Here is a 14,864-nt window from a genome sequence, read left to right on the forward strand (position 1 = left end):
TTGGGGTATGGTCTAGGCATTGGTATTTTCTAACCATGTATTTGAAAGGGAACACAAGCCATGCAGACCTTTGGATCATTTGGGAGCCACCTCTTTGGAATCTGTGGAAGTCATCCTCAGTTCACACCATCTTTGACTAAATACAATAAGTCCTTACTTCACATGATTCTTAAGTTCTTGCAAGCTTTAGGAGAACAACTTACTGCATAACCAAGCCAATTTTACTGTAGGCTTACAAGAGTTAAGTTCTTATGGCATACATACATTGTTTCACTTAAAGTCACAGTTTCCAAGGATCTATGGATGATATTAAGTGAGGGCTTACTACACTGGGAAATGGCTGTAGACCAGGGGAGATACAAACTGTGGCCCCTGAGTACTAGGGAGTTCTGTGTAGAAGGAGGACGACGACTCATAGGAACAGATCCGGTCAGGTGAGGCGGTGTGCCAGCAGGGGGCAGCCGAGAAATGCTCTGCCAACAGCCTTCTGTGTGTGAGTCTGTGGCACCAAGAGGTGCTGGACCTGGTGCCTTCTCTGTGCCTGTCTTCTAGGTCAGTTGCTGAACTGCCAGGCAGTCTTCCAGCCCATCACTTCAGTTGACATCCCTATTTATGGATATATTGTTTAAGGATTCCCCCTGCTGAGTTCCCTGATGCTAAAGGATTGCCACTTTCTTTGAAAGACAGTGTTTCCTCTGAAGTTACTCTTCTTGGAGCCTCACTAATCTTTAATTCTGCAAAGGATTCCATGGCAGTCTCTAGCACCCTTCCTGTAAAAGGCATTATAAGATTCCTATTATGGAAAAGAAAGTCAGCTTGCTCTGATAGTCACCCTTCTAATCTAGAAACAGCAAATACTCCAAGGGGCCAATCTTTTGTTTCCTGTCGAGCTAAGTGAAAAATTCTGCATGCTTGCGTATTTGGGATGAAATAGTTTAAATCGTTTATATTAAAAGTGTACTTTGTAAATATTTTCCCAGCATGCCTTCAATTAAAGAGATTTTTGAGTCTGGATTAGACCGTGGGGTTTCCAGCTATGCTGAAACAGCCAAGGGATTTAGTGTTTAGTGCACGTAATAGTGTTTAATAATTTGGTATTTTTATTTGAATTTCTAAAATAAGGATATTCAAGAGCTTTTATATATTCTGTAATGATGCTGTCTTGGAAATCATTGAATACTTATCAGAAGTCTTCATTGGCTAAAATGCCAGACCTTTGTAGAGTTACTTAAAACTGAAACTAATTTGATGGGAATTGAGAGTTGAAGTAGGGTCAATCTGTGGTAGAAAAATGCTCAGTGTGGCATTCAGCTCCTTCTTTCTTCCCTAAATTTGGACTGAACTGACAATATGGAACAACAGCCTACAGGAAACTCTCTTAGATGTGCTCATGGCCACTCTGAATTTGTAGCTGCTTTTCAGATAAGATAAGTATATAGATATTTTGCTTTTCCCAAGTTCATTCACAAAGACAAGGGAAAGGAGTGAAGCAAGAAGATGGGTAGACACACATTTTGTATTAGATAATTCTAGTTTCTTGGTAGCAGATTCTGTGTGAGGTAAACCAGAAAGGAATGGGGGCAGTGGGACGGTTGCCAAAAGAGAAAGGAAGACGTGTTTTTCTTTTTTTGGAAGGGTGGAGTATGCCACAGAATCCTGTGAAGAATAATCTCAGAAGTACAAAAGTTGTGATGGCTCCAGGGAACTTAGCTGAAGGAGACCCTGGATCCCCATAAAGATGTCAGTTCCCCATTTCAGATTCCTGGGGGAGGGTGTCCAAGTGGCTCAGCCGGGGTCCAACATCGAGCCCCAGGGCTGGTCAGCTCTGTCCTGGGAGACGGCTGCTGTAGCAGAGACCTGGATTTGTGGAACAGCTCCTGAGCAGAGGCATTTGTCATAAGCGAGATGCCATTCCAAGGGGTGCCAGCTATATACAGGTCTTCACCTGCCGTCTGTCGTGGCATGTGCATGAGTCAGGGTAACAGACAGCCACACACATACCACAAATTAGACTTTGAAATATTAATCTAAAGTTTTCTGATTTACTGTGTCAGTGTCTATTCTCATGAAAAGAATGTCAACTGTTATCACATGTGTTCTTAAGTACAGTGGTTCTTGGTGTGCCTCCACCACTGTGCACAGCAGGCATGCCAACAAGTGTCACAGGTTCCCCTAGATGGCTCACTGTGTCTGGAATTGAGAGGCAGCCAAATTGGTATCTATACAAGAGCTGGTGGGTGGAATCTTGGCCTCCCTCCTCTCCCAGCTCTGGCAATGTAGAGAAGAGCTGTGGTAGTGGCTACTTCAGGACTCAGCGACAATTCCATTTCCTCTTGTACTTAAGGCACTTTAGAATGCAAGTGAGTGGGAGTGAAGATGCCTAACCTGCCAACAATGCCTTTTATATTTTTTTTTCTAAAAGGAAAGCATCGGAAAACTGTTATACTTGAGATGAACTTTAAATCCAGATCTCATCTATGTGCAGGAAAATGAGAAAGATCATCTTTTTTGTGTGTTTTTTTTGAGACAGAGTCTTGCTCTGTCACCCAGGCTGAAGTACAATGGCTTAGTCTCAGCTCACTGCCACCTCCACCTCCTGAGTTCAAGCAATTCTTCTGCCTCAGCCCCCCCAAATAGCTGGGATTACAGGTGTCAGCCACCATACCTGACTAATTTTTGTATTTTTAGTAGAGACAGAGTTTCACCATGTGGGCCAGGCTGGTCTTGAACTCCTGACCTCAGGTGCTCTGCCCTCCTCAGCCTCCCAAAGTCTTATGATTACAAGTGTGGCTACCATACCTGGCCAGAAAGACTATCTTGTAACAGTTCCCTCTGTCTATGGGATAGGGGCTAAACTGAAGTCTCCTTTTTTTTAGATTTGGATGTGATTGCATGAAACGTGGTTTAATTGAAAACTCTGACTTTTCAGATTCAGAGAAAATGGCACAGTATCTGGAGGAAGAACGTCACATGAGGGAAGAGAACTTGAGGCTGCAGAGAAAGCTACAGAGGGAGATGGAGAGAAGAGAAGCCCTCTGTCGACAGCTCTCCGAGAGTGAGTCCAGCTTAGAAATGGATGACGAAAGGTGTGTGCATGTCCTATGAGCCTTGTTTTTGTTTCTTTGTTTGTTTTTAAAAAAGAAAAACCCAGGTTCCAAAGGGCTTTTCTTTGGCATCCTGTTAAGTGTATAAGGGGATGGCTTAAATATTTATTTATTGTACTAATAAAAGATGCTGAGAATGGGATAAAGATTGAACATTTTCCTTAATCACAAAAAGATGGGAAAAAAATGCCCCTCTAAAATTATTTGTTGGGGAGAGAAATGGAGACAGGATTATTTTAGAGAAGCAGCAGAGTTTACATTTGTTGTTGAATTAGTTTAATACAGAGGTCTATCTGTTTAAAGCATGGGGACATATTAATTCCTGTACTGTGTAACGATAAGCAAGCTATAGTGCAGCTCGATGAAAACAATGCATGCATAGGTTGAAAAGAATCAGCAGGGACACAGGTGGAAGTTGTTGAAATCCCACAGGGTCTTGGCTTAACACACTTGATAACTTTTGAGCCTTTTTATAGCCACTTTAAAAAATAAAACAAATGTATTGCATTCATCTGTTCAAACCTAAGCAATGAATCCCCGCATGGCCCCACTGTGAGTGATCCATCCTTTGGCTAACTAGTGAAAATGGTCTCAGGTATTTGTGCCTCATCCATATCTCCATTGTCCTCCTATCTAAATTTGGGAATTAAGTGGTTGTAAGATAACAAACAAATATAAATGGAAAAAATTGTTCAGTCAGCAGAGAAACCCAGCAGTTAGAGAATTAACCTTTCTCTGAACCAGATCGTTTATGCAAGGAAATTCTCCATTCTGGATCAGGGATGCCCTGGCTTTACATGGGCCATATCTCAGTGTGAGAGGTGAGATTGGATATTCTTGGGGGTCCCTTCAGCAGGACTGGGCATTCAGTGTCTGAAACCAGGGCTACTCATGGCTGTGACTAGTAGCACTGTCTGTTAATGCCAACATGTGCTGTCTGAAACATGTAGGCGTGTTAGCACATCCGTACTCTGTTTCTATGATGGAATAGATCGGGAGGACTAACAATGCTGTTGATCAGTTTGCTATGGACAGTGGCATTGCTGTTTAAAGAAAAATTTAAGGTTATAATGAAAGTCTATATTTTTATAATAAGAAAAAATGAACAGCAGTAACAGATTATCCTATTTTAAATATGCATGTTTATGCTTCTTCATTTGAAAATAATAAAGATTATTCCTTCTCAAAACCTTCTTATAAAACTACAGTTTCCTATTCTTTCTAAAATCTATATCTCTTAAGAACCATTTGACTAACACTATCAGCTAGAATTCTAAATAGCTTATTAGCTACTTTATTAAATACCATAAGATGCAGACCATATCTAGCATCAGGGACCCAATTTGGGGTAAGATACACCCTAAGGAAATATGTCTTCTGACTGCAGTGTCAATACTGAAGCAAGTTTAGCTTGCCAGGTAAGTAGTTTTTTCCAGAACCGGTATTCATTTCAGAACGTTTGCCCTACCTTTTGGAAGTCAGATTATCCCAGATAGAGCACAGCTGCCCAATACTTTCCCTACTAGGAACAATGATACTACATTTGGGAGAAAGAAAATAGCCCAGCACTTAAAAGACCACAGACACCTCTTAGTCCGCTAGTGGATGTGTAGAGTACAAGAAGTTCCACCTGGTGCCACTAGGGTGGGTCGCTTGTGCAGGATGGTTTATCAGGAAGTCTCTCAAGCAGAAATTTCTCCTAGTCAGCACTCCCTGCTCATTTCACAGAGTGTAAGCTGATGTTCCTGATGATCACACTTCAGCACTTTCAGGTCTGATGTGACTTCTGAATCCAGGAAAAAGGCAGACTCAGCATGGTGTGGCCAAGCGTGACCTGCTGTAGGTGTTCAGTGCTCAGGTCTTATTAAATCCTAGTGTGTGACTATCTGTTAAGCAGGGCTTGCTTGTAAACAGTGGATACTCTGTTCACAGGAATGAGTATCTGTAGGCTTTAATTTGATGACATAAATCTCAGAGGGCTTGCTTGGTTTTGAGTTTCAAATAACAATTTAAATGTAGACACTGACATGTGAGTATCTTAGTAACTCTTGGAACAGTGGAGGTGTATTTCAGCATAGCTGTTGTGTGATGGAGAAAAAACTGGTCCTCTCTGTGATATGCTGCAGCTCTTTCACCTGACCTCCATCCTGAGCTAAACATCCTAGATTTTTCAGCTGGTGATCCTTGGAGTGAGGTTTGTCAAACAGCAGAGCGGTGTGACTCGGGAGTACATTTTATAAATGTTTCTAACTATAACATCACTCTAAACATTCAGAATTTTGATCTCAAGATGTGAACCCCAAATATTTTCTCCTAAAAACTCTCTTAATAACTATTTTAATGCAGGTGGTTCCATCACTTCCTCCTCTCTCCTCTTAGGTATTTTAATGAGATGTCTGCACAAGGATTAAGACCTCGCACTGTGTCCAGCCCGATCCCTTACACGCCTTCTCCAAGTTCAAGCAGGCCTATATCACCTGGTGAGCATATGTCTTTGGCTATTTCAGTGATTGATTCCTGGTACATTGAATAGGCATCCCTGATTATGGTGCCTTCACCTTTTTGAAAAAAAGAATATCTTTGACTATGATTTTAAGTAATGATGGGTAGACAAAAAAGCCTTAGGTAGATTTCTAAGATGCATCCTAGCACACCTTTTATGGGTTCTTTTGCCATATTCCACATACATTAATCTCATTTTTATCCTCAGAATAATTAACGTAGGCATCATTTTCCCCATGTCAAAGTAAGGAAGCAGCAATTCAGAGGGTCTGTAACTACTGGTTACACAGCCAGGAAGTGGCAAGGCAGGGCATGCCTGTTTCCAAAGCCTTGTGTGTTCTTTCTAACATGAGCTGCCTCCTGATATCTCCTGTGATTGGTGAGTGGGACCTGGCCCTAGTAGGCAGGCCGCAGAAGAGGGAAGGAACTACTGTCAGGCAGTCTGCTTCTGGCTTTGCCCTCACAGCCTTTTCCTCAAAGGCTTGCTTGTCTCCATCTGACCCCAAAAATTCTTTCCTGAACTCTGTGGCTCAGTACCAGCACGATGTGGGACTCTCAGGCCAGGAGGTCAAGTAACTGATCCAGTGAGAAAGAAAGATGAAGCAGAGGGTGGAGTGGGTGGCCAGTGGAGCAGAGGGAGGAGAGAAAAGGTGACAGGCCAAAGTATTGCATCTTGGGATCAAAATGTTGAGACTAATTTTCTGCGCTTGCTGGTAAACAGATTTTCAACTGAGTTGGGAGAAAAGTGTGGAGGGGAGGGTGATAGAGGCAGAGTTTTGCAATAGAATAGAATGAGGTGACTGCTTTGAAGGATGGCAGCATGAAGTTTTTATAAAGTAAAACAGCTTTGCATCAGGATAACAAAAGTTTACAGCACTGTGCTGCTGATAACTTTTTTTTTTTCTTTAAAGACGAAGCAATCAAAAGACAAAGTCTAGCACAAAGGGTGGCCACCTTTGTACCAATGGGCCAGCATGCTCTCTGGTATCGGACAGGGGTAAAGATGCTGATTGCCAAGCAGAAGGACTTGCTATCAAAGATCAATGGCAGGATCGTCACAAGTTGTTCTTGCCAAAAGGATGTTCCCAAACCTGTTTCTTCCACCCTCTAGTGCCATTAAATCTCTCTTTAGAAGCTTCTCTGCCTCTCAATTTTCCCAAAATAGCGCTTGGGTTTCTTTACCATGATAAAGGCCTTTTTTGCCTTCTGATGTATTGATGTAAAAGGAAGTCGTGAGTCAGGAAGAAGTAAAATGGAGGATTATTTTATTATTTTTGATAGTGATGCTGATTCATATTAAATATAATTTAATACCCTGTTTGATTTATTTAAACCCAAAGCCTTAGAAGCATATAATTTCTGATTGATTAAAAAGATTGTTGCAATCATGGAGAAAAGAAAAAGAGCAAATGTCAGGCCTTGGTTAGGAATATTACTTCTATTTTACAAAGATTCTTGAGGAAGATCTTACTCTATTTACATAATTTTTACTTTCACGGTACCTGTTCCTATAGTAGGACCTCCATCAAGTGGAGGGCTTGCCTGGATAGATAAGCTATTTGACTTTTCTTAAACTGTGTAATAAGTAACACTTAGGTTTTTTTCCTTACAGCTAAACTCAATGAGAATAGTTTCATTCTGTTTTAAATTCTATAACATCATCAAAGGAGATTTTATCTATTTGGAAGCAGAATTACTCCATTCTGATCTAGTACATTGTAGTGTTTTGCATAGAAGATCACCAAAACCTGAATATTCCAGTTTTCTTTTCACATTAGTTTTTATTGGAAAAATTTGTGGTTCTCAGTATTAATAATATCTAGTCACTTCCTTAGTGGAAATATGCTGTTGGAATAGCATTCATTTCCATTTTAAACATATTGGCTCTGAATTTTCCTCCCTTTCCATTTCTGATTGACATTGGAAATCTTGTGTTTTTATTTTCACTAACTGTTTGAAATATTGGAAATTACATATTGAAAATGTACTTGAAAAATGCATAGCCTAAAACCAAGAAAGAGTATCATCTTTATTATATTTGGACTGCTTTTATGAATTATATATAGGAAGAGTGTTACTTTTCAGGTCATTCATCATTTTATGCAGTGTAATAGAGGACATTCCCAGTTAGCATGTTGTGATGTGTCTGAATGAGGGATAGGCAATGATGAGGTCTAAAAAATAGGTCTGCACCCTAATGGCAATGAACGTACCCCACAGATCTTGATTTTGAATTCCTTTTGCCAATTTAAACAACTAGAGCTGCTTGGAGAAATGAATGTTTCTAGAATTGGGGCACAGAATGTACAAGATTTGCACTACCTTGTAGTACAAAAGAGTAAAGAAGAGCCCAGAAAACAAAGTGATGAGGGTATGTCAGGATTCAGGAGCTCCCAAACACCAAAACTGGGACAATTTGAGCAATATTAATTATTACATTATAACATTATTTAATATAAATCAAAAATCAAACATATCCAGAGTCCAAACTGATATGAATCAATGACTAAAGAAACAAGGGAGAAGATAAAAATCCTCGTGGAGAGAATTCCAAGTAATATTTATAGATATTCTGCCTTCAGGAAGATGGAAGTAACACTCTACTCAAGCGTGGGCTAGGAGACTATCATATTTAGAGGTCAAGTGTAAGGAAAACTTGGCAAAGGAGATTAGGAAGTTGTCACCAGAAAAGTAGAAAGAAAATTGGTATATGATGTCACTGAGATCAAGGCAAAGAATTTCACCAGGAAGGGAGTGGTCAGCGGCAAGGTCAAGTAAAATTAGAGTGGAGATCAGTGATTGCCACGGGCAGCAGAGAGCTCACTGCCAACCTTAGCTAGAGCAGTTTTTGATGGAGTGGTATGGACAAAAGCCAGATCAGGAGTTAAAGAGGATATTGTATCTAAATTGTTAGAATTTTTAACAAAGAAGGGGTTTTATATATGACTTGTGTGTGTCAAATAATTTTAAAAGGAAGAAAAGGTATCTGCCTTTAATTTGTTTCTACTTTTTTTTTTAAAGCAAAGAGATATTAAAACTTGGAGCATTCAGAGGATATAAAGAAGCAGAAATAAAATCATCCAGAATTCTTCCATCCAAATGTGGTGTTAATGTTTTAGGGTTTTCAGGTGTCTCCTGTCCCACTCCCTACAATTTACCTTTAGGTAGTTGTTTCATACATATTATGAAATGCTTTTGTATCTTGTTTTATATTGCTTAGTGTTTTTTCTCAGTCATGAATTGCCTTTAATTATCATCTTTTAAATTTACAGTCTTGACAGTGAAATAAATCTTAGAATTTTTGCTGTAGTTATTGTATTTCCATATCAAAGCAAGAGAAGTTTATTCCAGCAAAGACTTTATATCAAACCATAATATTATATTTGGTAAGCTGGCGTTTGTCGTTTGGCAATTTCAACTTAGGTTTTGGTGGAGAGGGGTTATCCTCTATTATACTCCTGGGTCAGAGGGTGAAGATGCATGATACTTAGAACTTAAGGAAAAACAAAAATCAATTGTATATGGTTTCCAACCTCTAAGAGCTTATAATCAACAACAGGGCCTACAGAAGTAGGTTAAAGAAAAAAAACTAATACAAGGCTAAATGTAATAAATTTCATAAAATGTGTATATTTTATACCCTTTAAAAAGTTACATAGTTAAACATATGGCAGTATGTCCATTCAGTGGAATGCTATTCAGCAATAAACAGATTAACTGTTGACACTTAGAACAATTTGGATAGATTGCAGGGGCATTGAACTGAATGAAAAGGGCTAATCTCAAAGGATTACCTACTATATTATACCATTTCTACAACATTCGCAAAGTGACAAAATTATAGTGATTAGTCATTGCTAGGATGAGTTAGGATTAGAAGAATGGTTGAGCTGTACACATGCAGACGCACACAAAGAGCACACATGGAAGCTGATGAAATCCAAACCAAGTCTGTACCTTAGTTACTAGTATTGTATCAATGTCAATTTCCTGGTTTTGACAATGTGCTATTATGTTAGGTATAATCGGGGGAAGCTGAGTGAAAGATACATGGGAACCCTGTAATATTCTTTTAATTTCTTGTGAATTGAAAACTATTTCAAAATAAAAAGTTATTATAATTTTTTTAAACCCAAGGTAAACTAGTTTAAAAAGAGGTTCAATGAAGAGAGAGCTACCAGCTTAGAGAGCTTTTGAGATGGGCTTTGAGAGTAGTTAATGAGCTAAAGTGATTCAAACCCTTACTTTTGCCAGGCAGTCTCCAAGCACTTTGTGATATTATCCATTTCATCCTCATGACAACCTTGCATAGCCACAGTAATCCCATTGAACAGCTCAGGAACCTAAAGCATAATGAGATTAAGGAACTCGTCTACTTTTTTTTTTTTAGACGGAGTTTCACTCTTGTTACCCAGCCTGGAGTGCAATGGCGCAATCTTGGCTCACCGCAACCTCCGCCTCCTGGGTTCAGGCAATTCTCCCGCCTCAGCCTCCTGAGTAGCTGGGATTACAGGCACATGCCACCATGCCCAGCTAATTTTTTGTATTTACTTTCACTTACTGCTAAGTGTCAGAGCTAGGATTCAACGTAGTCTGACTCTAGAATCTGTAGTCTTTGTCTTCTCCAAAGCATGAGTGAGGTGCCTATTGACACTGGGGGCAGGAAGAAGCAAGTACTATGGTAAAGAAAAGACATTCTCAGGCTAGGGCACTGGTTAACAGAGGCATAGAGGTCTCAATCAAGAGCAATAAAATCACTATGGTTCTTTTCACAGCTGCCCTGGGGTTCACCTCCCTGGGGATTCATTGGTTTGGGATAAGGCAAGCAGAGCTTTGATATTCCTGTTGAGAACTACTGACCTGGAGCCTCAGAATATAGTTTGAAGCCAAATGTAGAAGTCTTGATAACAGCTAGAGAAGGAGATTTTTTTTTTTTTTTTTTTTTTTTTGAGATGGAATCTTGCTCTGTTGCCCAGGCTCAGTGGCATGATCTTGGCTCAGTGTAACCTCTGCCTCCTGGGTTCAAGCAGTTCTCCTGCCTCAGCCTCCCAAGTAGCTGGGATTACAGGCATGTGCCACCACGCCTAGCTGATTTTTTGTATTTTTAGTAGAGTCGGGGTTTCACCATGTTGGTCAGCTGGTCTTGAACTCCTGACCTTAGGTCTCCTCAGCCTCCCAAAGTGCTGAGATTATTATAGGCATGAGACACCGTGCCCAAGCAGGATGTTTTTTTTCTTAAGTAGGCAAGAGAAAGTCTGAAGATTCCCTTGGTCAACCTCGTGACTCCAGACCCTATGTCCCCCTCCCAGCTTGCAAAAGGCACCCTGAACTGTGACTCCGTAACTTTCCACTGCCTACCCCAAACCTAGAAAACCAACTGCTATCCCACTACCCTTTGCTGACTCTTTTCAGACTCAGCCCACCCTTACCTGGGTGAATAAACAGCCATGTTGCACACACACACACACACACACACACACACACACACACACACACTGAAAGTATGAAGATTCTTGATTAGTGGCTTACCATACTCATAATTACCCCTCAGAAAAATTAACTCAGTGATACTAGAAAATAGACTCGATTTTTAAAAATGAACTGAATTCCCTATTTGGAGACAAGGATCTACTTTTATATTTTATAACCTTTCTCTTAAATATAATAACTTCTGTAAGAAATAAAATTAGGGTTTTATTCCCCAATGTTATTTTAAAGAAAATGTTTCTTTTTCCAGATGAATAATGTACTTGTGATTCCAATAAATATCACATTAAACAACCAGTTATTTTCCAAAGTCTTGTCCTTTATCCCAGACCTCCATTTTTGTAAATGTGAATAAAAACTCCACAATTGGAAATGGAAATATGTCAAATAGAAAGCATCACTAATTGATAGTCAAATCACAGGATAAACTTTTAGCATTAGATGTTGAGAGCACAGAAAACTCCTACGATAATAGCACAACTAAAGGAAAACTTGTCTGAACAAAAAAGACAAATGAAAAAGCATACTTGTTTTTATGTAGTTCAGAAAAGCAGTAAGTAGAGTTCATCTTGCTTGGCCTCTAATAGGTGATAGTAGGTTCAGAGTGATTGTCAATTGGTGGTTCCTATCCACATTTCCCCAAATTGCTCCTTTGTTTTCCCTTTTCACTTTGTCATATGGAACCTACCTTGTGCTAGGTATCGTGGTAGATGTTGGGAACTCAAAGGTGTAGACAGCTAGCCACATTTGTGCAGCGATAAACAAGTAATTCCTCAGACCAGCTGGTGACTTCTGCACTAACTCTCCGAAGACCAGGGCTGCACGTGCCACATGTAGGTGAGGGTCGCTTTCAGATATTTTCAAAATATTGTTGTTGGACCCCAATCCAAACCTGTCTAACAGTAAGGAGAGTCTGGACATACAGATGGTACAAACACGGTGGAGATGATCCTGGAGTGCTAGAGGAAGACTACGCAGAAAATTATAGTGGACTGGGGGTTGTTTCTTCCTTAAATACCAGGTTCTTTCAGGAACATTGGCATATGTAGGGCTTTTGTTCTTTGTATTGAATATCCTCAAGTTGTGCCATTCTCAGTGGTTTTGTTAGCTGTTATGGCTGAGACACACACACACACACACACACACACACACACACACACACACACACACAGTCTCAAACACGCTCTTCCTGTCTTGTTGATATGCTGATATATATATTTTTTGGCTGGGGCTAGTGAGGTTGAGTTCATTGGCTACTTAATATTGTCTCCAGTTTGGTCAGTTGTTGATACAACTTTTGACACTACTGCTTCTCTTGCATTTGATGTTTACTCCTTTGCTCTATTTTCTCCGCTTTATTCTTATTCCTTCTCATGACTTTTGCTTTCCTGAATCTCAGTGGAACTCCTGACAGGGTTTGACATAAGGAAATCATTATTGTGGTGAAAAATATATCTTAATGTAAGATCTATCCTCTTTTAAATGTACAATACAGTTACTGCTAACTATGTACAATGTGCAGCAACTCTCTTTTGCTTATTCATTTTGCTAAACTGAAACCTTATACCTGTCGAGCAGCCAGTGCACCACCATTCTACTCTGTGTCTATGCGATTGGCTATTCCAAATTCCTGATATAAGTGGAACCATGTGGTGTTTGTCCTTTTGTGACTGGCTTATTTCACTTAGTATAATATTATCCAGGTTAATATGTTGTTGCATATGGCAGGATTTCCTTCTTTTAGAGTGAATAATATTCCATTATATGTTCATATACACCATATTTTCTTTGCTCATTCGTTGATGGATAGTGAAGTTGTTTCCACATTTTTGTTATTGTGAATAACACTGTAGTGAATACGGGATTGCTAATATGTCTTTGAGATCCTGATTTCAATTCCTTTGTATAAATACCCAGAAGTGGGATTGCTAGATCATGTGGTACTTCTAGTTTTAATCTTTTGAGGCATTTTCATACTGATTTTCATAGTAGATGTACCATTTTACATACCAACCATGTATAAGGGTTTTTTCTCCATATCCTCACCATCACTTACCTTTTTTTTTTTTTTTTGATAATGGCCCTTAACAGTTGTGAGGTGATATCTCACTATACTTTTGATTTGCATTTCCCTGATAATTGTCTTTTCATCTATCTATTGGCACATTTGTGTGTCTTTTCTAGAGAAATGTCTATTCAAGTTCTTTGTGTAGTTTTTCATTGTGCTATTTGAGTTTGTTTGCTTTGAGCCATAGGAGTTACTTATGTATTTTGCGTATTAACCCCTTACCAGGTATATGGTTTACAAATATCTCTTCCCATTCTACAGGTTGCCTTCTCAGTCTGTTGACTGTTTCCTTAGTACAGATGCTTTTTAGTTTAATGAAGTCCCACATACGTTTTTTGCTTTTTTTTTGTTGCCTCTGTTATATCCAAGAACTCATTGCTAAGACCAATGTCAAGGAGCTTTTCCCTAATTTTCCTTCTAAGAATTTTATAGTTTAAGGTCTTAGCCTTTAATCCATTCTGAGTTGACTTTCATATGGAATGTAAGATAAGGTCTAGTGTCACTCCTCTGCATGTGAATATCCAGTTTTCCCAACACCATTTGTTGAAGAGATTGTCCTCTTTCCCCATTGTATATTCTTAATGCCCTTTTTGAAGATCAGTTGACCATATATGAATGTTTATTTCTGGGATCTCTATTCTGTCCTAGAACTTAACTTTTATTTCCCTTGTTGTCCATACCATTTAGGGAGCCCACCATTCTTTTCCTCTGTTTGTATTTTTGTGGGTGATTTAGAACTTCTGCAATTTAAAACCTCCTAGATAGTTGAAGACACCAGATAATTGAGCTTAAAATGATACTTTATTTGTTGTTATATTTCAGGTCTATCATATGCAAGTCACACAGTTGGTTTCACGCCACCAACTTCACTGACTAGAGCCGGAATGTCTTACTACAATTCCCCAGGTCTTCACGTGCAGCACATGGGAACATCCCATGGTATCACAGTAAGTGTCCACGGTGTAGGAAGCAGCACTTTACCCCTGAAAGTGGCACTGACTGGTGTTCTGGAGATCAGGATCAGTGCCCTTAGATATCTGCCCTTCTTCCTGCCTCCTCCATCAGTTCACCTTGAAACTGTACAGACTTTGAAACAGTTTACCAAATTCTGGTATTAAAACTAAAACCCTTCCCAGGAGACAAAACTAACTTCACTTCCTATGAAAAATTACCCTTTGTGAAATATAATTTGAACACTGGCCAATGCTTTGACTGAACTCTGGCCAGCTCCTTGCTATAAAGAATTATTGTTGGTTGCCACAATGTCTAAAGGTATTTATTGTTTGCACCTTCACAGTTCACTGACCTTCAGTATTCTTCCTGAAGTTAGCCTTTCTTGTCATGTTACTCAGAAGTTTCTCTCCTTGAATTATAAGGAAGCTTAAGCGCATCTGGTTCCAGCTTTACCCAAGGGAGTTTTTTCTTTAGAGTTGGCAATATAGTTGACAAATAGAGCCATTAGAAAAGTAGCTAGTGGAGTGAGAGGATTGAGGGTATTTACAATAACAGAAATACAAATATTTCAAAGAATAAATTCTTAAATTTCAAAGAAAAACCCTCTCTTAATAATGCACTTAAGGTATTTCTGAAGCTGTTTTGCCAGTTTGATGGACTATAAGTTAAAGTAGGAACTTTTTTTTTTTTTGAGACAGAATCCAACTGTCACCCATGCTGGAGTGCATTGATGATATCAACTTACTGCA

General features: G+C 39.3%; 1 protein-coding gene across 1 annotated transcript in view; it reads left to right on the top strand.

The window, feature by feature from the left end:
• Nucleotides 1-14,864, top strand: part of CCDC6 (coiled-coil domain containing 6) — a 114,831-nt gene that overhangs the window by 95,098 nt on the left and 4,869 nt on the right. Inside the window, exons 6-8 of the mRNA XM_002756339.6 lie at nucleotides 2,930-3,086; nucleotides 5,484-5,584; nucleotides 13,984-14,108. Coding sequence (XP_002756385.1) covers nucleotides 2,930-3,086; nucleotides 5,484-5,584; nucleotides 13,984-14,108 — 383 coding nt within the window. The remainder of the gene's footprint in view (nucleotides 1-2,929; nucleotides 3,087-5,483; nucleotides 5,585-13,983; nucleotides 14,109-14,864) is intronic.

The sequence above is a fragment of the Callithrix jacchus genome, chromosome 12 (genome assembly GCF_049354715.1).
Source record: "Callithrix jacchus isolate 240 chromosome 12, calJac240_pri, whole genome shotgun sequence".
Lineage (NCBI taxonomy): Eukaryota > Metazoa > Chordata > Mammalia > Primates > Cebidae > Callithrix > Callithrix jacchus.